This window comes from Phascolarctos cinereus, unplaced genomic scaffold, assembly GCF_003287225.1.
Source record: "Phascolarctos cinereus isolate Bilbo 61053 unplaced genomic scaffold, phaCin_HiC Scaffold_3;HRSCAF=262, whole genome shotgun sequence".
NCBI classification, from domain to species: Eukaryota; Metazoa; Chordata; class Mammalia; order Diprotodontia; family Phascolarctidae; genus Phascolarctos; species Phascolarctos cinereus.
In genome coordinates this window covers 145,164,160-145,191,188 of record NW_027555736.1, presented here as the reverse complement: position 1 = coordinate 145,191,188, position 27,029 = coordinate 145,164,160, and the positions used below count along the sequence as shown (strand labels likewise).

Here is a 27,029-nt window from a genome sequence, read left to right as displayed (position 1 = left end):
CTGGTTTCCTGTTTTTAGATCTATGGACTTTCTCTTATGTACTTTTGCACTCTTGTACTTATGTATTTATACTCTTAATATATAAAAAGAATCTGCTTTCTTATCTTTTTAATTTCTTCCTTTGGACCCTATAGTAGTTTTCCATTGCCTTTCAGATTAAATTAAAATACCTAATAATGGGCTTTTAAAATCTCCATAGGTTGAGTCTCTTACAGCCAGAATCTCTTGCTGCTACCCACCCAACATTCTTCATTGGTCAAACAGCTGCTTTTATGGCATCTCACCCTAAGTCATGGAATATGGTATTAACCGCATGAGGAAAAAAAAATTTCATGAGGTTATTTTCTGGGTAACATGAGCTCATTCCAGTTAATCCAAGTAATCTATATTTATTATTTTAATGATTATTTAACATACATATAGCTAAATTGCTGTACTTGAATGTCTTTTATATGTATGCATTTGCTTTTGCATACGCAAAAACATACATCTATGTATATAACCCTCAGATGGGTCTGTGATCTCGTCAGTGTAGGTATTTCTTTCAGTGATTCAGATTGCACACCTACCTGTCTATCCTGTACAACACCTCTCCATGTCCTTCCCTCTGTTGAAGTTGTATGTGGATATATGTACACAAATAACATAAACACAAATTCATAGAATTATAGATCTAGAAAGAACTTAGGAGGTAATATAGTTTCCAAGTTCATGGAACCCATTTTCTACTTTATTTGAACTTCCCATAGTATTCTCTACTTTTTTGGCACTGGGTACTTATTAAAAGTTTCACCATTTACTTATAGTACCTAGGTAAGCCCTTACTGCCCAAGCTGTTAAAAATTTCTTCCAATTTCTCTTGTAATATTTTCTCCATAAAATTTTCCCAAGAAAATTAGAAGCCATTGATCCAGTCTGCCCCACCATAAGATTGCATCATCTGGACTCCTAAATTAGTTATAATCTTTATATATCATCTAACTAGTAATATGTGGGGTTTTTTAAAATCCGCTTTTGTGACTATACAGTGCTTTTCCTTCTGTTTTTGTGAAAACATTTTCTTGTATCTACTTTATAAGATGAATGTTTCTTCGTGGGACCTGTGTTACCATGCTTAGAAGGAAGGTGCTAATGAACTGTGAAATAGTTACAAGCTCCAAATTGAAAATATGATTACGTGTTAAAGATAGAAGTACACTCTGAGACCGAGGCAGGGACACACATATGCTCCAAACTAAAGAACCATATCTTTTTCATATTCCCTTTAGCTCCTAGAATGTAGTTGGCACATGATAAATAATAAGCAGTCTATTAATATTAGGAATTGTAAGGGTTTATAAGAGTTTAGCTTTATAAAATTCTGTTAAAGTGTCATAGGATGAACTATTACTAAAGTGCTTTGACTTTTAAACATCTAAGCATTTAAGCATTTGATCATGTATAAAGTTAGGAAGGAATGAGTTCAGTAGTTTTTGATGACTGTTGAAGCTTTATTTTTTTAGGTTTAATTTGCAGATATCCTGAAGAAGACTATGAGTCATTCCCATTACCAGAATCGGTTCCCCTCTTTTGTTTACCAATGGGGGCAACTATTGAATGTTGGCCATCAAATAGCAAATACCCTCTTCCTGTTTTTTCTACATTCGTATTAACCGGAGCTTCTGCTGAAAAGGTACTAAGTCCTATTCAACAAATTATAGCTATGAATTTTGTGTAAATTTGCAAATCTTTAATTTCTATTCTATAACATAAGAAGTATGTGACCATAAGCAAGTCAACATAACCTTTTAGTGTTCCAGGCAGTTCTCTAGGATTATTAAATTGCAGGTGAGTTGCTCATCTATGTGGATGGAGTTTCCATGTGGGAGTTCTCTATACCAATAAATCACAGGTCTGGACAAAAGAAAATGTGAATAAAGCAACTGAGGCATTTCTAGATATAGCAAAGAAATCATTTTATTGTGTCTCTCCAAGCTCTCCTATGCCAATATGATAAAAAGTTTTTATCGTCACAACTTATTCCAGTAAGACTAGCCCTAGCAAAGGTCACATCCTTCATTGGCATGCTCAAAAAATAGCTTAAATTGATACAGAAATATTGGCAGAATCTATAGCTGTACTTTTACTGTTTCTACTTCCCTTGATATGAACTTATTTCCATAGGTCACTTAAAAAAAGAATTCTGGTAGGACAGTTTTCACTCTTTTATAAAAACAAATACAAAGAACTTTTTTTTAGGAGTCCAGAGCAGTGTCTTATTGTTAGTTGAGGGGGAAAGGCGGAAGAGGTTTAGTGATCCCAGAATATTTTCCTATTTAGTTTGCATTAAAGAATAAGAAAATATACGTGTTACCAGCATTAACTATTTTGCAGGTCTATGGTGCTGCTATTCAGTTTTATGAATCATACCCTGAGGAGAATCTCACAGAAAAACAAAGATTTCATTTGGGATTAGCATCTTCTACGGAGGAGAAATCTGATAGCTCCAAAACAGTTCACACTAATAAATGCATCTGCCTTCTTTCTCACTGGCCTTTCTTTGATGCCTTCAAGAAGTTTCTGACTTTTCTATATCGTTATTCCATCTCTGGACCTCATGTCCTTCCAATTGAGAAGTAAGTTGGAAATTGTTTTGGTTCTAATTTTAACTTTTGTTAGACTTAACATATAGTTTTTGTGTTTGTGAGTTAGCCAAATTTCACATGGCAAATAGGTCCTTTGACGTAACATTTCCTAAATATGTAATTCTGTTATTTTAATTTTGTATGATATAAATGCTAGCATTTGAATAATAGAATTGTGTATCTAGAGAGGGTTATATCAAGGGATCCATTTCCAGGTGAGAGGCAATGTAATACACTAGATTGAGGTGAGTTCAGTGTCATGAAGACCTGGTTCACGTCCACCATGGCACATCTTGGCTCTGAGCTCCTGGGCAACTCACTGGGCCTCTCCATGCTCTAGGCAGTCTCTAAGAGCAAATGCAGAACAGGTGTCTTGCCTATAGCAGAAGAGAAAGTTTCTTCATCTGGAATTCTCTATATCAATAAAATCACAATCTGGTCTAAAAAAGAATTTCAAGAACGGTTTCTAAGTTTTGTTTTTGTAACAGGATTATTTCTGTTATCTGTTATTTCCAAAATGAAACATACATTTTTCCCATGTATTTTTCTATAATCAATGATTTTTTAAAATCCTGAGCTAAAACGTGTTGCATATTTTTGCATTCTCCATGGTCCCATGACAGAATCATAGAATTCATACTTAGGACCAGGATTCAAATTTCACATGTCACACTCAACCTGAATGATGTCGGCAAGTCACTAATCTCTCTGTGCCTCAGTTTCCTTATCTGTAAAAATGAGGTTTTTGTACTAGATGGCCTCTAAGGTTCATTCCAGCTCTGAATCTACGCTTGTATGAACCTGTGATACATAATAAACATTGAACTTGTATTTGAATTTTTCCTTCCCCATTTAAATATTATGCATCAAAAATAAAGGAATTGGGTAAAGTTTACATTTGATGAGAATAAATTAAGTAAATGTAATAACTTACATTTATATAGTATTTTATAGTCTATGCTTTCCCCACAACAGCCTTTTGAGGTTGTTGTTGCAACCTCATTATTATTGTCCCCACTTTACAGATGAGCAGACCAAGACTTACATGACTTCCTCAAGGTCATATAGGTGCTAAGTGGCAGAGACAGGTATGAATTATAGTCAGATATTCTGACTCCTAAGGCCATTACTCTTCCTGCCACCTCATACAGCATTCCTACATTTTTTGCATAAGGATCTTATGCAACTAATCTACATTTCTTTGTTCTATATTTGTCTGGCATGCTGTTTGTCCCACTTGACACCAAGGCTGTCATGAATTTTCAAGCACAGAAGCCGGAATGATCCAGTTTTCATTATATAGTGACTGAATTGTCATGTGGGAGTTGACATGTCTTCTCTCCAATTTTGCCTTGCCCCACATTTCTCTACCTTCTTCATTTTCTTCCAAACTATTCATGCAAATATTTTAGGTCAGTGAAGGCCTGGTGCTTCTTATTCACCTGTATTATAATAGTAGTTATTAACAATTTTATTTGATGCTTCATTATGGCATTAGAATGACGCTGCGTGCTCAGAGGCTCTGCCAGTGGGAGAGGCAAGCTCTTCCAAGACACTGAGGTCTATATATTTATTGTCTGCAGACTATCCAACCTAGCTGGGACAGGTTCATCACCACATCAATAACAGAACAATGCATTTGTCGTCCACAGCGACTCTCCAGGGATCATTTATTACAGAGAAATTGTGATCTGTATTTGTGGAAGGAATACTCATGTTGACAATATTACAAACTTTTGTGGTATAATTACATGTGTTCTTGTCTTTTCTATGCTACTACAGAATAAGTAGTATGATGTCTTAGTCACTTTTGTATATCCCTGTAGCACCTAACATAATTCATAATAATAGCTAGCATTTATATAGCACTTTAAGATTTTCAATGAAACTTACAAAAACATTATCTCATCTTATCTTTGCACCAACCCAGGAAGGTAAGTTCTATAATTATCCCTATTTTACAGATGAGGAAACTGAGGCAAACAGAAGTTGAATGAATTGCCTAGGGTAACACAGCTAATAAGTGTCTGTGGCCAGATTTGAACTCAGATCTTGCTTATTCCAGGTGCGAGTTCCTTGCCTATGATAAAGTAATTAGAACATATTTGTTGAAAAAAAAAATGAATTTTCATTCTGATGATTTATAAAAAGATGTACACAATATAAAAATGAACCTATGAAATAAGCATTAAGATCTTGCTTTCTAAGGATTTTTATATTTATAATTCCATGTCTTTATTTCTGTAGTGTATAAATCAAAATCCATTTGTAAAGATGAAATTTTTTTCCTGTAGGAAAAAAAAAAGTAATACCAATTTTAGAACCTTAGAAGATTAAAAATCAGTCAGTCAGGGAACATTTATTAAGTTCATACTATATGCCAGGCACTCTGCTAAGCAGTTCTGGTAATACAAAGAAAGGCAAAAGACAGCCCCTGCCTTCATGGAGCTCAGAATCTAATACGTAAAAGGAAAAGTGATAGAGGGGCCTGAAGGGAGGAAGGAAGCTCCCATACCAGTGTGGCCCAGGCAGGGGTTTTGGGGGAGGTGTGAGTTTCAGGATTCATGTGATCTTTCAGAATGCTGAGATTCTGGAGAGCTTTGATGAAGTCTAATTGAGATGGTTACCTGGCTGGATGCCTTTTCAAATAGAGGATCTGGGAGTGACGTGATTCTTTCAGGGAAGTTGAATATAATAACAATAACAACAACAATAATAAACATTTATGGTGTGTACTAGGTAGTAGGCACTATGCTAATGTACTTTATAATGATTATCTCATTTGATTCTCACGCAACCCTGGGGGCGTAGGTGCTATTATTATCCCCATTTTACAGATAAGGACACTGACGCATGGAGAATTTGAGTGATTTGCCCAGGGTCACACAGCTAGTAAGTGTTTGAGGCCAAATTTGAACTCGGGTCTTCTTGGCTCCAGGCTCAGTGCTTTGTGCCCTGTGGCACCACTAAGTTGCCCATTCATTATGAAGAACCACTCTTCTACTCAATCATACTCCCAAAGGGTTGATTGACTTTTAAGAGGTAAATGGTTAACTTTTTCTTTGATATATGGATGCTGTCTGAGAGTGGTCGCTTTGAACAAAGTGCACTGCAGATTGATATACTGGCTGTTTCAGCCTCACAGATGTGAGGTGCCCCTGTGATGACCACAACATGTCTGACCTTTCATTCTTTTGTTCACTAAAGCACAGAATCCTAGATTGGAGCTGAAGAGGAGCTTGGAGACCACTAAGTCACACTTCTCACTTTTCAGTTGAGGAAGCTGAGGCTGAGAGGAGTGAAATTACTTTCCCAGGCTCAGATAGTATTTGATGCAGGATTCTAACTTAGGACTTGATTCTAATATTTATGAAATTCCTCCTATACTCTCCAATAGATGCTGGGAAGAAAATACAAAGATAAGGTATTTTCTAAATGATGTTCTATGCAGATTATTGTTAATATGCTGAAAAATAATTTTTTATCTTGGTGCCATTGGAAGAAAAACTGGAGCAAGTATTTTAGTAATATGATACTATGTGATGTAACAGGTGCACAGGGACTTTTGACTAACCTGTACAAGATTTACATATGGTGTTAGTCTGTATTTTATAGTATAAAATGCTTCAGAATTAAATTTTTCTTAGGCTGACATTTTTCTTATTTCTTGTAGGCATATTTCACATTTTATGCATAAAGTTCCTTTTCCATCTCCTCAGAGGCCACGAATTTTAGTTCAGGTAACATTTTCTTGGTTTTTTATGATATCATATGAATATTTTTCTGTTTCATAGAATTTTAAATAATAAATTTCAGATTTGCCCAGATTTCTAATATTGCCTGAAATTACACAAATCACTTTTTAGTACTTCTAAATTAAACTAATACTTAGTTTCTGTTAAAAGATTGAATCATGATAACAAAGAGATGAATACTTGGAAAAGAAAATGTGTATTTCACCATACTAATTTATGTTTGATGTTTTAAAATTTATATTCATTACAATAATATTTAAGAAAATTGTTAGGGAGCAAAAGAAAACTGGTTACAAAGAAGAGGGTAAGGATAGGAAAAAAAGTAATGGTTAAAATCGTTTTCTCAAAATCTTTGTGCACTTAGTTATGATAATGATAAATGGGACGAGGGAGTTTTTAATGGCATTATTAATCTTATACATATTTGTCCTATGGTAAGGCTTTTTTAAAAAATTCGGTTTTGGGGTTTGGAATGATTTAGTATTTTGTGTAGCTTCTTTGCCATTAATGGAGGGTTTATTCAAAACACTGTTGCTCTAAATCTATTTCAGTTATCACCACATGATAATCTTATTCTTAGTCAGCCTGTATCCTCACCTCTTCCTTTAAGGTAAGTAAAGCTATATTTTCATATAAGGTTCAAATATATTTAAACCTTTTGTGAAATTGTAAATGCTCATTATTCAATGAGGTTATCTTCTTTACAATTGTTCTCTGCTAGAATATATTACAATTTCAAATAGTGAAAACATTTTGCTATGACTTTTTGCTGAATTTAAATCTCTTAGGATTAGTCTTCAGCTAATAGGTTTTGGAGTCATGTAGAATAACTATAATGAAAACCTTGAATATTTTGTCTATTGTGAAGTGGTTTTTTAGTTTAGAATATTTTTTGCTTCATATGTCCAAATATATGTATTTTATGAAAAATATATTGCTTGTTTTCATTTCCCCCCAAAAGTTATATATTTCTAAATATAATTTGAAAGAAGAAAAAATAATTACAATTATACTATTGCAGACTAACAGAATAACATACTTCTTCAGGTTACAAATTAAGAAAAATGATGATATGTGTTTTCCTGTCATAATATAGCACCTTGAAATCTGATTAGCAACATACTTTTCTTTTTCATTCACTTAATAATATTTTATTTTTTCCAGTTACATGTAAAGATAGTTTTCAACATTCATTTTCATAAGATTTTGAGTTCCAAATTTTTCTGTCTTTCCTCCCCCCTTTCTAAGATAGCAACAATTTGATATATGTTATACATGTACAGTCATGTTAAAAATATTTCCACATTAGTCATGAGCAACATAATTTTCTAGTCATAGAGTTGCAGTTACAATGTAATTAAGTTATTATGTAGTATATATCTGAGAGAGTAGAGCTCCTTGTATTTTTTAACTTAGTTTTAAAAAATTACAAATGGTTTCATCAATAACTTACTTTATATCTGTTCTCTCACTTTGTAGCTCTGATTCCACATTTTGTGATAGAAGTAACTATTAACTAACAATATTTTCTGAATAAATTGTTTTATTGTAAATCAACATCTTACAAATGTAAAGTGTTTTATACATATTTAAAAATAAGAAAACAATTTAACAGTTGCATAGCCATACATATGTACATTTTATACAGCAAGTATATTTTTAAAAATCATGCTTAAATTGAATTACATTTTAAATGCGGTAGAGGAATTTGATGTTAAAGAAATAACTTAACAATTGCTTTTGTAAAGGAAACAATCACATCTAACTTTTGGTAAATCCAAATTTTCATTTATTGTTTTGTTTTAAATGAGTTACATATCTTGATTGCTCAATTAAAATGAGGATATGTATGTGCTATGTCCAGAAAGGGTTTTTTTTCTTTTCTTTTTTTTTGGGGGGGGTGGGCAATTGGGGTTAAGTGACTTGCCCAGGGTCACACAGCTAGTAAGTGTCAAGTGTTTGGTCTGAGACCAGATTTGAACTCAGGTCCTCCTGACTTCAGGGCCGGTGCTCTATCCACTGTGCCACCTAGCTGCCCCAAAAAGGTTTTTTTTTACATGCCCTGTCTCTGCCATCCAGCTAAAGCATTGCTTTTTAAATCAAGATCCTTTATTTAATCAATTTCTTTAAAGCTAATTTAATTTAACATAAATTAAACAGAGGAGCAACCCTTTTCTATAGTAAAAATAATATGGAAGAGATTAGTGATTTTGGAGCCACATCAGCACTGAATTGTTTTCATTGTGAATTTAAAAGCATAATAGCAGAAACCAGTATGACTTCATTAGGTTTAAGACTGTGAGTATCAGAAGCACAGATTGCACCTAATCAATATTTGCTTTTTTTACCTCTGATCTTTGGGACAAATTTCATGAATTTTTTCCTTCAAATATTTATTTATGGTTCTTGTTTATATTTTTGTTAACAGTGGCGGCAGGTTTTCAACACTGCTGCAAAACCTGGGCCCTGAAAATGCTGTAACACTGCTTGTGTTTGCAGTGACAGAACATAAAATTCTCATCCATTCCCTGCGGCCTTCTGTCCTGACTAGTGTGACAGAAGCCTTAGTCTCTGTAAGTATTTAGTTTTTCAACAGACTTATTTAGGTAATTTTAAACGCTTTTAATGTTGTAATTTGAAGTTATTTGGAGGCATATTTCTCCTGAAATAGCTAGATAGCAGTTTATGTGGAAAAGACCTGGAGGTCTGCATGCAGTGCTGCTCAAGAAGGGCAAATAATATGATATGGCAGCCAAAAAGTCTTCTGTGTTCCTTGCTTGCATGCTGTCCAGAAAGAAAGGAGAAAAATCTGCCCTGGTAAAACTACATCTGGACCACTGTTTTCTATTCTATATACCACATTACAGGATGTTTAAAGATTGAGTGTGTCCAGAAGAAGTTGATTAGGATCATAAGGGGACTAGAAACCATGCTATATGAGGATTGATGGAAAGAATTACAGTTATTTAGCCTGGACAAGAGAGGACTTAAGAGGCAGAAGATAATTGCCGTCAAATATTGAAGAGCTGTCACATAGTAGAATCAATCAGTCATCAAGCATATGTTAAGCTCTCTGTGTACCAGGCTTATAAGGAAAAAGAAAAAATACAGTCCATACCTTCAAATAGCATACATTCTAATAGAGGAGAGAGATAACGTGCAAAACTCACATCCAAGATATATGTGGTATATTGGACAACAGAGGGAATAAATTTGTTTTTTCCTTCCTCCAAGGAATATAAGTACGAACAACAAATAGAAGGTACAAAAAGGTAACTTAGGTTTAATATAAAGAAAATCTTATCGACAATTAGAGCTTTCTCAAATTGAAATGGGTTCTTGGAGAAGGTTTATAGTTCTACCTCAATAGAAGTTTTCAAGGAAGTTTACTAAGTTCTATCTCACTGGAAGTTTTTCAGTGGAGTCACTGTTGGTGATGATGTAGAAGAAAAGATTCTTGTGTAAGAATGAACCAAATCAATTCTGAAGTCCCTTCCAATTCACATCCTGTGAAAATTCAGGGGGAATTTTTTTAATCTTTAAAATTTTAATGTTTTAATTAATTCAGTTAATGAATTAATTTGATTAATGTTTTAATTTTAATTTTTTTAATTTTAGATTTATTTTAATGTATTGATTATTATACTAAGATGCCTCAGAAGGTCATTGGTTTTTACTTGTGTGGGTACTCATTTCACCATGTAGATCGCAATCCATTCATACTTTAGTAAACCATTGTCATGGGTTTCAGTGGCTGAAAAAAAATCATCCTCTGGTAACATCCTCCTTCTGAGAAGTAGCCTTTTTGACTTAGCTAACTTAGACCTTGGACGACAAGACATCAAGTCTAATACCATACCCATATTTAAAGCCTTTCCTGCTTGGAAGTATCTACCAGAACTTATTATATATACCACATTGAAGCATCAGAGTAAGATTGTAACTGATCTAACAGATGTTAGGTATGGTTATAAGTGTCATCCTTTATCAAATGTTGGAAATCAAATATGTGTTTAAAAGATAATATTTTATGTTTATGTAATTTGCTTATATTGTAAACAGCTAAATTTTCTTTTATCTGTTATTTATCCAAAGATGATATTTCCTTTCCACTGGCCATGCCCATATGTTCCTCTTTGCCCATTGGCTTTAGCAGATGTTTTGAGTGCACCATGTCCATTCATAGTGGGGATTGATTCAAGATACTTTGATCTCTATGATCCACCACCAGATGTTAGTTGTGTTGATCTAGATACCAACACCATTTCTCAGTAAGTATATCTTAATGAGTTCTTCTGAATCTGACTTTGTAAGTTTAAGTATTTATTTCATGAACATTAACTATGGTTATTTAAGATGTATTTTCTACCTGTATTAAGATCTGTTACTATTTTTGAATCAGCTTTATCTACATTTTCAACAGACCAAATTTCTAACACTCGAGAGTTCTTTGCTTAAAAGAAAATGAGCTCTCCCCACTACAGGTCTCTAAATATGTGACCTTATCCATTTTTTGAAAGTTGGAAGAAGAAAAGTTAGAATTAAGAAAAAGAAAGTTTAAATTTCCCCTCAATGCAAATAAAAATTATTGGTGAAATCATAATGCAACCTAGAATTTAGTTTGAATCCAGTTTAAGAGTTTAGTTTAGGGTATTTTTTTTTGTTTTTGTTGTTTTGGAGGGGTTTTTTGGTGAGGCAATCAGGGTTGAGTGACTTGCCCAGGGTCACACAGCTAGTAAGTGTCAAGTGTCTGAGGTTGGATTTGAACTCAGGTTCTCCTGACTCCAAGGCCAGAGCTCTATCTACTGTATCATCTAGCTGCCCCAAAGAGTTTAGTTTCTTACAAGGAGAGGACAATGTTTGCTTCCTCTTTGTGAGGACACTATTTGTTCTTAATACTATCATGTTTAAGTGGTTGTTGAGTATTATGTCACTTTATAATTTCCTTGTTTTGTTTTGTTTTGTCCTTGAAATATTCCTTTGTTTAAATTTTGATCATATTTAAGCTATTCAAGAGACAGGGAAAAGATAGTTGTGCTATGGCAGGGGCATGCTTTATACCTTTGTATAAGGAGAGGTCTTCAGGCTGCTTCCAGTTACAGTCTTTGTACTCTACCTGTACATAGCGTGACTATCCTGACTGAGGTGACTGAAGACGTCTCCTAGAAAGAGAGAAAACAAGTAACTTGCTCATACACTCTACATTAATATGCTACATTAAAAATAATTCCTTTTCTTAATTGATTTGTGAAGCACAATAAGTGGTATAGCTTTTACAGCTTACATGTGTAAAATGTGAGCATATACTTCTATTTATTACCAGGCACTTAGATTTAATACATTTTCTAAGACTTTGGTACCTTAAAATAATCCTGATGCTAATCATTTAATCATAATGTCAATTTTTAAGCCATAGAACTTCAGCTCTATGGAATAACTAAGAAAGCATAGAAAAAAATTTAGGCATGAAAACATATTTTGGTTAAGTATTGATTCAAAGACTTCCCAGAAGCAAGAGTGAGTGAATATTTATACGTATTCATAACTGGTTGTTATTGCTTCTTCTCATTAGATATTTTAATCATTGGTTAGTTGGCAAGTATTTTAGACTCTTTTTCTGACTTATGTATTTTCCCTCACACATTTTGAGAAGGAGTTTAAAATAAAAATGTTGCTCATATATTTCTCCTTCTCACTCACTCTTTTATCTTTCAACTTTGACATTCTAACATTACTTCCAGAAGAGGCTTATTGTGAGTAGACTCAACCTTATCTTTTATAGGGAAAACTAATAGTAGAAAACTTTTTCTCACTGATTGGAGTGAGAGGAGAAGTTAGGCAACACCCTCCCTTAATATTCCTCATGTAGCTCTATCTTTGATATCTTCTTATTTTATCTCCCTTTTACTTTACCTAGGATAAATGGGCTTTTCTCCCTCCTAGTCCATGTGCTTACTGTACAAAGGTTCAGCAGTGATTAACAGCTCCCTTTTCCCTTGAATCAAAAGCATTTAAGTGCCAAGCAAGAAATTTGAGGGAAAAGGAAATATTAAATGAAATTTTACCTTTTAAATCAATTGCCAGTAATGTCCCTCTCCCCTCTGTCCGATGCTTATAAATATATAAAACTTCTCTTAAAGCAGCATTTCAACTTGAATGAATTGCTGGAAGAAGAGAGAAATTTTATAAGATATAGCTCTTACTATGGGGACATTGGCTCAATGATAGGCTGAGCATGAGTTTGGAACAGGACCGTGAGAAGCAAGTCATCCTCTGGGGTCGTAAGTGGTCTTTGAGATTCATCAAAGATAGACTTGGAAGGGCCATTAGTGGGATTTCTTTTTGTGCTAGGCCATGGAGACTATGGAGGTGATGTATCTTTTGATCCAGAAGTATGTCAGGTATTAGACACCTAGGCATTGTAAATGTTGGACAGCATCTGTAACTGTAGTCAAGTCACTTAATTTCTCTGGACCTTACTTTTCTCAGGTCCAAAATGAAGGAGTTAGATTGCATAATTTATAAGCTCTTCTCTAGCTCTGTGATCCAATGATGACTATAACTAGATTCTAAAAATATTTCCTATTATTGTATAACTCTGGATGAGTCACTTGTCCTTTGTGAAATAGGAAGTGAAAATCAAAGACTGATGAAATTAGCAAAAGTTTGTTAGAGGATAAGGATGCAGATGCTTAATACCTTCCTCTCTAGTTTTAGAAGGAAAATGTTGAGAAGTAATTATGAAAACATTATTAGATATAAGCAGAAATTTATATTGTATACTATTGTGGGAAATTTTTCAACAAGAAAATATAACACATGAAACAGAATTGCACAAGATCTACTATATTACCTTTTTCCTTGGACCGAAAGTATTTGAATACAAAGCCAGAACCATGAAAGAAAAGATAATCCTAAATTAAAATCTACTTTACAATTATTTAAAAATAATTTCCTATGTCAAGGGAAAGTTACCTTGACATAGTGGTCACTGCCACCTGGCTATGCTATTATAATATTATTTCACAGCAGGACCTCGGGAAGCAAATGGAGTACAGTCTACTTCCTTCCCCTGTGATAGAGAAGAAAGCTCCCAAGACAACATCCTGATAGGTTTAACACGAAAGCTTTCATGGGGCTGAATTTCTCCTTCCTAACTTTTTGCTGTTTTGTGAGGAAATATTTTTCTTAGTCTTTCATCATTTTCCAATACAATCTTTTGAAGATAATTTTATATTATAAATTGGTATTGCTCTTGGCTGCCATGTGTTTTTCTGTTTGTCAAGAAGATCACTGGCTGAGATAGTTTCTTTGCTAACTTACCTCCTTGTGAAAATTAAACCTCTAAGAAATAGCAGTAATCAGTGTCATTGCTAATACTGTCCTCTGTTTTTCAGCATAGGTAGCCTATATAATTAATAGGTTGGATCAGAGCTTCTAATTATTATCTTATTATCTTTTTTCTAAGTTCATACTGATTTTGACCTTTGGTCCAGTCATACAATGATCTGATTTCACACAAAAAGCTAATTCTGAAATAATTGCCATTTCAGTAACCAGTCATTTCTTATTTGCTAAGATAATCAGTTTCTTTTTTTTTTGTATTGAGTTTTGGAGCTTACTATATTTAGTGCTTTCAGACTCTATTTTTTTCCTTCTTTTTTTTGAAGAAAGTATCCATGATGTGTGTACCCGCATTAGGCTTCTGAATAATATTTTTTTTAATAATATTTTCCCCAATTACATGTAAAAACAATTTTTGACATTCTTTTTTTTTTAATTTTGAGTTCCAAATTCTGCTTTTGAACAATCTACAAACCTTAGGCATCTTTGACTTCTTTATTTAGAACCATATTTTCCAACATAGTTTTCACCATTCTCTGCATGCATATCTTCATTTCAAGATGATCAAGTATTAAGATTTATGTTGCCTTGGTTTGGAGAATCTTGTCAAATTCTTCATAGGACTCCATTGCTTTGTCAAATAACACAACTTATAAGCTGCAACTGTCTTCATGATGGTCCTGTTAACTTTTCTCACTCCTCTTTTGTATCATTTGATTTTGTTTATCACACCATCATTCTTTATCCTCTTTTCTCTCTGGATTTTTATGACACTGCTGTGTTGTGCTTACAGTTCTTGGTACATAATAAGAGTTTAATAAATGTTTGTTGATTGATTATTGACTAATCCTGCTTGGTCTCTGTGTATAGGTGTACCTCAGGGCTTCCTACAGGACCCATTCCTCTTCTCTCTACACTCTCTTTATCATTAGTTTTAATGGATTCAGCTATCATCTTTATGGAGATGATTCTCAAACCTCATATCTACCCTTCAACTCTGTTGAGCTGCAGTCCTGTATTAGAGCTAGTACTCTAATGACACACTCTTCTGGATCCTGGATCACTTCTGCTCTGTGATGAATCCTATGAAGAAAAGTCAGTCAAGCAATCAACAAGTATTTATTAGATACTTACTAAGTGCCGGGAGTTGGAATTATTGTTAGGTATCATTGATAAAAAAAAGACATAAAATAATCCACAAAGTTGGATGCAGAACTGGAATGTTAAAGAAGGACATATTTGAAAAGATTAATTCTTATTTGAAAGAGAGGTTATATTTTTATTTCAAAGTATTCTCATGCTTCATAGAATCCTAAGGGAACAAAGAGATTATCTAAGTCCTCATTTTAGGAGTCAAGAAACTGAGGCCCAAAGGGGTTAAGTGACATACCCAGGGAAATCCATCAAGTGAATAACAGCTAGAACTGTAGAAAAATCTAACACAATGTAAACAGAAAGGAATTGAACCGAACAAACTCGGATAATTTAAAACTTAAAGACTTATGGCATCTTTTGAATAGGAATGTTACATATTTTACGTTACATTACATACATATTTCTTAGCATCACATAGTACCTTTACAAAAGTAAATCATGTGTGAAAGCACAGAAAAATTGTAAATAACTGTAAAAAAAGAATAAATAACAAACACATCCTTTTAATACCATACTACAATAAAAATAGTGATTAGTGCAGAGAACAAAAGCAAAATATACAAACCTAAATGAAGAGTTAATGATGATGTTCAGAATAATGAGTGGGTCAAAGAAAAAAAATCAGAGAAACAGTAATGATGTGAAAATGATGACAACAGTGAGATAATATACATAATTTCTAGATTTCAACTAAAGCTACCTATCCTGGGAAGAAAAATTATATCTCTGAAAACATACAGTAACAAAATGGAAAAAGAGAGGCTTCATGGATGAAATACGCAGTTTTTAAAATGATAAAATTGAATAAGCCACAGTAATCAAAGAAGAAGAAATCTGGGAAATTAGAGTAGAAATAGATGAAATGAAAGACAATAAGAATATGGAATTAATACAACTAAATTCTGGTTCTTGGGGAAAAAAACTTTAAAAATTGATTAATCTTTAACTAACTTGAATAAAAAGAGGGGGAAAATCACATTACCAAAATAAACAAGATGAAATTACAGCAAACAGGAAAAAAAAGAATTATTAGAAGCTACTATACACAATTTTATGCCAGCAAAACTGATTTTTTAAATGGAAGATTAACTATAAAAATGTAAAATTCCCCAATTAACACAATGTAAAATAGATCTCCTAAATAGTACAGTCAGAAGAATGCAAAAGAAACAGCTATAAAAGAAATTCCAAAAGAAAAAATCCTGTTTCATATGGATTTACAATTAAATTCTTTTGTTGGTTTAAAAAGCAATTAATACCTCTACTATAGGAATTATTCTCAACAATTTGGAAAGAAAACATGCCATGAATTTCAGTTTGTGTGATAAATGTCTTAAGACCTAATATGCCAGCAAAGTAAGGATAAAGCAAAGAAAGAGAACTCTAGGCCATTATCATTAACGTTGTTTAAATTTTTTTTAATAAAATCCTAGCAAAATGATTATAGCAATACATCCAAAAAATACTCACTGTGATCAAGTTGGATTTATATCAGAGATGCAAGGATACCTCAATATAAAGAAAGCAATATTATTAGTCATTAAAAAGGAAAATACCTCAAACTACATGATTATACCAATAAACACAAAAAACTTTAATCAAGTACAACATTCATTTATGCTAAAAAAAACCAACTTAATAAAGCAAGACAAAGAGGGAAAGATTAAAAATACTATTTGCTGATGTTTTACTTGGAAAATTCCAGAGAATCAGCAAAGAAGCTGAGTCAATTAGTAGCTTCAGTGAAGTATCTGAATCAACATCACATCCTGTGTAGCAATAACGACATCTAGGAAGAGATAATAGAAAGAGAAATCTCATTCAAAATAACAAAATGCATAAAATATCCGGGAGTTAGTCTAAGGAACACTCAAGACATATACTTTCCTTAAAGAAATAAAAAATAATTGAAGGTATACTCATTACTCATGTTTGGACCATTCTAGTATAATTAAAATTATACTATCTAAATTAATCCACATATTTAGTGCTGTGTTAATCAGATTACCAAGACAATACTTTTAGAGCTGGACAAAATAATTACAAGATTCATTTAAAAGAACAAAAGGTGTAGAAAGGTTCATAATCTAGGGTTAGTGAATTTGATCATGATCATTATTATTTTGACAACTATTTCAAAATAATTATTTAATTTGTATTCTTTTGTATTTTATTATATGCATTTAAAAACATTATTCAGAGAAGGGTCCATAGGCTTCACCATGGACCACTAAAAGGATCCATGATACAAAAAAGGTTTAAGAACTCCTGATCTGGAATATCAAGAGAAATAATCAAAATCACCTTGGGCTCTGATAGGTGTGCTTTATCTTCTTTATCTTGCCCGGGACTAGTCCTTTGGTTCGTTTCCCAGTCACGATTTCCAAAACTGTTCTCTCCATTCTAGCCATTATCTCTACCCTCTCCTCACTGGAAACTTAGACTCTACCCCTAGAGCCACCCTGGGTTCTGAGAGGTGGTAACTTTTCAACTTATCTTGCCTAAATCCAGATTTCTATCTCAATTCCATCTCAACTTTTGTGTCATCTGCAAATTTAATAAGTTCAGCAACATCAAAGTCATTGATAAAAAGTATTAACTAGCACAGAACCAGGGCTAGCTCACTGAGTCACTCCACTAGAGACCTGTCTCTGAGCATTATTTCTTCTTTTTTTTTAAATTTTGATTTATCAGTAATCACTTTCATAAGCTTTTGAGTTTAAAATTTTTCTCTCCCTCCCCAAGACAGCATGCAAGCTGATATAGGCTATCCATATACATTCCTATTAAACATATTTTCACATTAGTCATGTTGTAAGGAAGGATTAGAACCAATAGAAAGAATGAAAAGAACGAGGAAACATAACAAAAGGAAAAAAAAAGCAAATAGTATGCTTCGATCTGCATTCAGACTCCATAGTTCATTCTTTGGATGTGAATAGCATTTTCCATCATGAGACTTTTGGAGTTGTCTTACATCCTTTGCGCATTATTTCAGTCCATTAATCACTACTATTAGGGTCTAGTCATTTAAATATTTCTAAATTCTCTTAACTGTGCTATCATCCAGCCCACATCTTTCTACTTTATCCACAAGGATGTCATGAGAAACTTCATCAGATAAGCTATGATTATGACATTCCTTTGATCTAGTAGTCCAGTAACTCTAACCAAAAAGAGGAAGTTAATCTGTCATAATTTGCTTTTAGTGATGTTGACTCTTAGTCATCTCTACTTCTCTTTTTTAATGCTCACAAACTCTTTAATATACGCTTGAGGATTTTGTCAGTATTTGCAGTCAGGTCCAAGAGCCTATAATTTAAACATTCCATTTTATTCCCTTTTGTTAAAATTGGCATAACATTTATCTGTTTCCAGTTTTGTAGTACCTTTCCAATTCCCTGTGATTTTTCATAGATCGCTTACCATGGCTCAAAAAACATCAGTTAATTCTTTTGGTATTCAGGGATATAGTCTCCCTGAATCTCATAACTTGAATTCCTTAATGACAGCTAAAGATGTTTTACTTTGGGAAGTCACAAGATTGGTGAATAGAATCATGGGAAAGTCATCTGGCATGCCCTTTCCAGGAGCAATGGTAGTATTGATTTGATAACTGTTCCCAGAGCAAAAGGTGGAAAGTAGGGATAAAGGGGTACTGCTGGGTATGCATGCTTGTCAGCAGGGCAGATGGCAAGAAGATGACTGGGGTGGATGGTGGAATGAAATGTGCAGCATGGTCTGGAACAAGATAAATATAATGAGCCGTGTGTATTGTATTGTCTGACTTATCAATCAGGATAGCACTGGCCCAGGGCAGTGGTTCCAAAATTGAGCGTATTGATTTACTCAGGGTATGTTTTCATTAGGTTGAGTGGTCTAGGGAGAATTGCTACAGGGTAGATGGCAAGCTAATGGATGAGGTGGATGGCAGGTGATAGTTCTAAGGCTGAGAAGCTGGCGTTTTATCTTCTAGTCAGTAGGGAGCCATTGAAAGTTTTTGAAGATGTAGTAACTTGATCAACCTTGTGTCTTTGGAAGATAACTGGCAGATCTGAAGAGGATGGATTGGAGAGAGAAGAAATGGGAAGCAAAGAGAACAATTGGAATTCTGTTGACCAGTTTGGAAGTTGAAATGGGATGTTGGCCTGGAGATAGGACTGTTAAAGCTGACTGAACTTATGAATTTAATATCTTGAAGGATAGTGGTGTGTTCAACAGAGCAAGGGAAATTTGGAGGAGGGTTGGGATTATAGAGGAAAACAAGTTCCATTTTTGACATATTAAATTTGAGAGAATATGTGAGTGGAGATGGCTATTAACCAATGGAATTGAGGTACAGTTCATATAGATTTGCATGTCATATGCATAATCAAATCTATGGCAGTTGGTGAGAGCTTTAATTCAATTAATATTTATTAAATATATGGCATATACAAAGCATTGTTAGGCACTGAGACTACAGAGACAAAAATGAAATAGTCCTTGCCTCAAGTAGCTTACATTCTACTGAGGAAATAAAACATACCCAACTTTCCAGTCAAATTTATTTTTACTACCCTCATAAAATGTACTTCATCCCTGACCTATTCCCAAATTCTAATTCCTAGTCTTGAAAACCAAATTCTGTATTCAGACATCATCTTAATTAGCTGTTTGCCTCCTATATCGGCTTTTTCTTTGTTCTGAAGCTCTTACCTTTAATCAGCAGTAGTGATGGGAACACTACCTGTTATCCTAAGGTCTTCAGTCTTTTGTCCAGGGCTTCATTATGCCTAGTGATCATTTTCAGTTTCTTTCTAACAATATCATTTGCCTCTATGTGAAGTAATGGAAGCATCACAGTGTGGTGGAAAGAAGGCTGGATTTAGAATCAAGAGGACTTGGATTCAAATCTTTGCTCTGACATTTCACCCTTTGGCAATTTTGAGCAAGTCTTTTCTCCTTTCTGAGTCCATTTACTCATCTGTGAAATGAAAGGTTTAGACCAGAAGACCTCTGGCTTCTTCCAGTTCTAAAACTGTGACCCTGTGATAAGGCAAGACAAGACTCAAGAGGCTCTTAGTCACATCATGAATGCATGCCCTAGGAAGATATTGTGTCTTCATGTCAGCTTTCCATGTAGCCTCTTCAGTACTGCTATTACTCTTTGTTCCTTGACTATTACTGAATGATCTTTCTCCTGATGGTACCTGTAATATCCACATCATCATTCCTTGAAGTACAGAAAGTACTTGCTTATAGGAAGAAGCTATATTTAATCCAGATACTGTTTCAAGTAATCAATGATCCTTTTATTCCCTTTCTTCTCTTTACCATCCTTTAAAATACTGGTACAGTTAGGATTCTTCTGTCTCTTCAGATTTCTTTTCATCCTTTCCTTCTTTTAGAACCATGGGATTCCCCCTGTTAATTGGAGAGTGAAGAGATGTTCCTCTACCCCTTTCACTTTTTTCTTCTAGTATGGAGAGCAATGTGCACACAAAATACATTGTATTTTTAGCAGAGAAAAAACACAAGCCAAGGGCACACTCTTTAAGTTACTGCAATATTCCTCTCCCCACCCCATACTTGTAGGACCTAAGATTGTCTGTTCTTTGTTATTCTGATTACTAACTTTTATTCCTAACTCTTCATAGCAAATGATGACAGTAAACAGGCAGTTTTCTTCACCTATTTATTGCCCTGGAAATTGAGTCACGGGGGGCTTTTGAGAAAGGCTTTATAGCAGCCTTTCTTATCTTTTCCTAGAGCTTTTCTCATCTTTCTTCACTGTGTGGTGCTACCTGACTTGGCTGTTTTTTAAACTCTGTCTTTCAGTCATATGTAAATCATGTCCCTCACACCCTCCACATTGAGTTTCACAAAAACAAGCAACCCATCTAAAAGCATTATTTCACATACCAAAGAAGTAATTTTGATTAGGTAAATTGCTAGGATATAAAGTATATTTGAAACTTAGTTATAATGTTCTTTTGGAGTTTATACTGTATTGAACCACTGTATGGGAGAGATTAACATTTAATAAGGTCACTTAATTTTTTCCACGACTAAAATTCACTTTAATGGAGTTAACAGTATTTTTAAATCATTCCAGTTTAACTAGTTTGAAGGTATTCATATTTATTTATTGCCTTGGTAGAATCACTATAATTCCTAACAAATGTCTATTAAGAACTTACTATGGTCATGGAACTATATACAAGATGCTAGAGTATAGATGTGTATAAAATAAAGACTCTTGTTGTTCATTAACTTAGTTTTAAAATACTAGATACCCAAAACCACCACCACAGTGTTTTTCTCCTTTTGCCTCCAAAAATTTTGTATTCTTTGCATTTTATTTGTTACCCCCATGTGCTTTTTCTTTTTCCTTTTTCACACATAACAGGATTGTAACTTTATGAAAATAATTCCATCTGGTAAATTTATTATTGTTGCTTTTAAATCTCAGAATTGGAGATAAGAAGAATATAGCCTGGAAGATACTTCCAAAGAAACCGTGCAAAAATCTGATGAACACATTGAACAATTTGCACCAGCAACTAGCAAAATGTGAGTAAATAAGTTAAGGTAGAGGGGCTGGATTTGTTACCCTTTCTATTATCTTTTATCTCATGAGACCAACATGAAATACTTTTCTTGCCCTTTACTGAACCTTTTCCCCCAATTTTGCATTTGAAGTATTATAGAGGGAAATGTTCATATCTTGGGTGTTAAAGTGAAATTTAGGGTAAAGAATGAAACAAATAATAAATTGAACATTTTTGCTCACACTCCTGCCATATTGAAAAGAATTATTGAATGATAAAACAGGAAGGAATCTTTTTAAATTATCTTCCTTAATTTTCTTTTACTAAAATTTTGGGGAAAAAACAAGGATTCACCTTTCTATATTTTGCTTATAAGTAAAATACTGAAGTAGAGAGATATAAGTACAGAAACAAGTTTTGAAGATCTGAGAAAATTTATTTTAAAATTAGATTAGGAAATTATAGTTGCAGTATGTAGTGTAGGAGTTACACCATATGCTTTTGATTCAGTGAATCTTGCAGCTGCACTATAAAGTTTCAAATGTTTAGAAAATAGTTATTTGCCAAAAGTATAATTACATTAATCAGGATGGAAATTGATTTAGCGTATGGAGGGTTTCTATAAAAGGAATAAGTAAGAATATGTCCTGGAAGTGTTCCAGAAATGGTGATAAAGGGATTAAACTATAGTTTCTTTGTTTAAGTCTCTGGTATTTCAGTGATATTCCTCTTTAAAGACCTTAAAGGAATACTGTGATTCATATGAAGTATAATATACGTGGGAGTCAATAAAATATATAGCATGGGACAAGAAGTTGACTTTTAAAATCATCAGAGATGGAGAACTAGAAAAAAATTGCCAACGGTTATTAGGATAAACAAATGTCATTTTCGTATAGCATGAGTAAGATATACCCAATAGGAGGTGAAAAAAGAGAAAAACACACGTTAAAAATTTCATGGTGTAGGCATATGAAACTGACTCTTCAGCCAGTGGAACTGTCTTTGAACTGTTATCTACTATTCATCATTGTGAAAAATATTTGCTGTCATTATGAAGATAAACACCAACACTGTATTTCTTCACAGTACAACAGAGACCCAGAGAAGATGAATTAATGGATCTAGCAATGAATGACTATGATTTTAACTCAGGAAAGAGATTGCATTTGATAGATATGGAAATCCAGGAGGCATTTTTAGGCTTCATGGCCTCTATATTAAAAGGTTACAGATCATACTTAAGACCAATAACACAGGCCCCATCTGAGACAGCCACAGATGCAAGTTCCCTTTTTGAGCTACAAGGTGAGTGATTCCATTTTGCCATGAAATAGTTTTGGCTCTTTAGCAAGTAAGTTATGTGAGTGACTCACTTTTTCAGTGGATACTTTTAACCATTCAATATTTAATTAATTTCTTTAAGATTAATTCTTAACTCCCTCACATCTATTGATTGCACACAGATTAGTAAAAACAGGCAAAAGAAATAGTTTAAGTAATTAATGAGATATTGTACATAATTTTTTGTGTTTAATATTTAAAAGAAAAATTATGGAAAATGCAGAGTTCATTTGCTTTATAATTTAAATCTTTTGTTGGATAGAACTGTGATTTCCTTAGCAAGGGGAACTCTTGGTGTACTCCTCCATGTAGATCACAACTCATCTGCAAATTGTGTTTGAGAATTTCCTAAGGGTACTGAGAGGTTTAGTTACTTTTCTAAATGTATACAGCTAGTATGTTTCAGGGGCAAGATTTGAACACAGGTCTTCCTGACATCAAGACTGGCCCCCTTTCCACCATGCCATACTACATCTAGAAGTTATATGTGAAAAATGAATTTAAAGAGGAAAAGTACTTCTCTTTTGAAAAACAACATTAAAAAAGCCAAAGTAGTTTGAGAAACTAGTATGAGTAATAAGTTTTTGTATTTTCATGTTTAACTGTTTTTTACTCATAAATTAGAAGTATACAAGCTACATTGTGATAGTTTATGTGCTTGCTTAATAGGGTTCTTAAAAAGCCGGGACCGGTCCCATCAAAAATTCTACAACCTGATGACCAAAACACAAATGTTTATTCGTTTCATTGAGGAATGTTCCTTTGTCAGTGACAAAGATGCAAGCTTGGCATTTTTTGATGATTGTGTAGACAAAGTAAGTAATACTGTTATGGAACCTTTCATCTACAGTTGAGTTTTATTTTGGGTTGTAATAATGAACTTCTTGAATTTGAAAAAAAAAACATAAACCTTGCCAATATATGAAGTAACCAAGTAACCTGTGCTTGCTTTGTTTGAAATAAATAAAGTCATTGTGTTGGGACAATACAGGTTATCAATATGCATTGTAGAAAAGAAGTTTCATTAAAGATGATTTTGAAGCAAATTTGAATAAATTCAGTTTTGTCATTGGCTTCTTGTGATAAAAATTGTTTTATGAGAAAGTCCACTAATAAATTGAAATGAAACCTTTTGTTCAATTATAGCTCAAATAGTAGTGGCACCGTGGCATGTTGTATTATAGTAGATATTGTGCTAGTAGTGTTTGATAGCTTTCCACTGACTTTAAGATTCTCTTCTTAGCCCCACCCTGTCCTCTTCCATCTAGTTCACAGTAATTTATTTCATCCTGGGAATTCCCTGGTTAAAGCACCCAAGATTTTCTACCCTTTTCCTTTTTTTTTCTTTTTATTTGCAATAATTAACAGTTATAATGCCAACTTTCACTTTCCCCATTGTTGAGTAATGGGATGTATCATGTATTGTTTTCTAACTGAAAATTCCTTAAATTTCATAGCATCTTAGAGTTGAAAGGACTTTAGAGAGATCATCTGGGCCAACTCTCTCATTTTACAAAAGAAGAAACTGAAACGTAAAGTGGTAAAAGTGATTTGCCCAAGGTTGCATAGCTAATAATGGCAACTTCTGACTTTCTACTACAATTAGCAGTCTTAGGGCTTTGAATATTCCTGAGTTTGAAATTCCTTTTAAAATAGAGAATGCCTGTTGTGTTATTTTGCTAAATCAATGAGTCTCATACATAGAAGGGTAGTTTATGTTCATCACCTTAAAAAATAATGAGTACTTTGGATTATATTATTTTAGAACTTAGCTGCTTTATTAATACATAAAGATGACTGAAGTGGTGAAATGCATACCTATTGCCCCCAACAAAGTCTTTGATTCCGTTAAATTGTAAGAGACATTGGAAATATAGTCTATGGGCTTATTTACATATCTGTACAATGAAGCTTTATTGTTAATAATATTTTGATGCATTTCTATGGTATAACTATAATGGTGGGATTTTTTTCCTATAAAAATGGTTTCTCTGTAGATTTGATCCCACATGTTGTAATTTGTATCTGAGACATTTATAAAGATCACCTAGAAACACATTTATGTGAACAAGGGATTCATTATAACTAACTATAACTGGTTTGGGAATGGAAAAAGGAAAGGAAACCTTTTGTTTCATTTGGTTTTTTAATGGTTTATTTTTTTCAAGAGTTAGGATTGGAATTATAATTAAAGTACAAATACAAAGTGTCCCAAAAGTCTTAGTGCAGTTTAAAGCTAATGAAACATAAAATTGTACCAAGACTTTTGGGACACTCTGTCCTGTACATTTTTAAGCATCTTAAAACAAAGTATTCTATGAAGCTCATTTTGCATAATAAAGTTTTATTTCCAGCAGTTCCAAAGTTATGACCACTGAACTTACGTGTATGATTTATACAGTGAACAATTGACAAGATCATTCATTTTCTCTATTCCTCGTGATGACCACTTTCTTTTGTTCCCCAGTTTAGAAATCTAAGGAATGAATGGACTTAGAGAGGTGCCTTCTTTTACCCATAAAACTGTGGAGAAGTACCTCCCTTTGTACAAGTAAAAAAAGTTCGCTAACAATATTTAGGGGTAGTTAACTATTTCCCAGGTGTACCTCTACTACCCCTAAATATTGTCAAATAAGGGAGTGTATTTCTACTGTCTCCAGTTGGAACTCAATGAGTTTTCCCATAGTCACAGTGTATCATTGAAATAGTATTATGTTATGGGTTAAATTATTTTTGTGGCCTGACCTGGAAACCTAATCACCATTTTTTCCTGTAAATCTTTTCTATAGAAACAAATGTGTGTTAGTTACGTAGAGATGATATTCCTGTTATCAATAGAACATGAACTTTAAATTGTTTCAAATATTAGCCAACTACATAAATCTTCACCTTGTTCTTCTTTGTGAATAATGGCACATATTTATGAGACAAATTGTTGGGTTAGGGCTATAATCTATTATTTCAAACAGAATTTTCTTTGGACTTTAGCCAGCCAACTCATAAGGAAAAAAAATAAATTACAGTGTTATTGTTAATATACTTCTTTAACTTGTGAAAAAATGGCCCCGTTTTTTAATACTTACTAGCATTCATGGTGGGGGTCAGGTGGTATTAGGTAGTAGTAAGGAGCAGTAGCAGTAGTAGATGACAAAACTGTTTACTATTATATATACAGTTCTCAGCACAGACTGAAATCTCCTACAGTTTTGTTATATTTTTGGTCCATTGTGGATATCTTGGTTACAAATACTAAGTTTCAGCTAACATTAGATGTGTTATTCATCCATGTTGTAGTATCATGTGGCTAAGAAATAATTCTAATAAAAATTTTTTATTATTATTATTATTAAATTAAATAATTCTAATTAAAATAAAAGAAACACAAGGCTTATCATGTTGCTAAGAACCTGAGACATTATGATCTGGGACATTAATGTACTATATAATTAATGCATTAGTTGACTAGGATTTCATGAAAGTAGGTCAACTGCTGTTCACTCAACAGAAGTTAATGCAGAAGATTATTGAAATGAATGCTTGATGACTGTCAGGCCTCAGAAATCTCCAAAAAAAATCCTTTTTTTGATATATATATATTACTATATTACTGAAAATCTATATATATAGATTTTTTAAACTGAAATATGGCTTAGATTACAATTTTAATTCTAGATTGAAAAGAAAGATTACTTATATAATATGGGATAAAATTATGTTTAAGCTTTTCAATAACTCTCCTTCAAAAATAATTATAACTCATCAAGTTATGGAATGAGTTTTTCATTAATTACAAATCTAAATTATGTTATAAGGAAAATGGCATTTTTTTTTCACTGTCACACATGCCACAACAACCCAGAATATACTCTAATAATTTTTCTTTCTGGGTAACCTTCATACATACTTTCAGGACAAACAAATTTGATGTCTAGAATTAAATAGAAATTGCATTCTCAAAAGGAATGAAAATATAATGCTCTATTGTTTCTGTGTATAACCAGTCATCCCACACATATCCAATTAGTTTCCAAATTTTATATTTCTATCTCTACAGCATTTCTGACACATATCCCTTCTGTCCGCTGGCATGGTCATACCTCCAGTTCTTTCCTTCATCCCTTCTCTGCTGGACTTTTACAGTAGCCTCCTAATTAATCTCCCTGCCTCAAGTCTTTCCTCAGTTCAATCCGGCTTCCTCAAAACTTCCAAAATTATTTTCTTGAAGTGCAGGTCTGACCCCACTTGCTCAATAAACTCTAGTGGCTCTGCTACCT

General features: G+C 33.4%; 1 protein-coding gene across 1 annotated transcript in view; it reads left to right on the top strand.

The window, feature by feature from the left end:
• Nucleotides 1–27,029, top strand: part of DENND4A (DENN domain containing 4A) — a 165,188-nt gene that overhangs the window by 86,838 nt on the left and 51,321 nt on the right. The window contains 9 exon segments of the mRNA XM_020983081.2: nt 1,503–1,672; nt 2,374–2,615; nt 6,298–6,364; nt 6,931–6,989; nt 8,808–8,952; nt 10,475–10,650; nt 21,333–21,433; nt 22,501–22,719; nt 23,425–23,570. Coding sequence (XP_020838740.1) covers nt 1,503–1,672; nt 2,374–2,615; nt 6,298–6,364; nt 6,931–6,989; nt 8,808–8,952; nt 10,475–10,650; nt 21,333–21,433; nt 22,501–22,719; nt 23,425–23,570 — 1,325 coding nt within the window.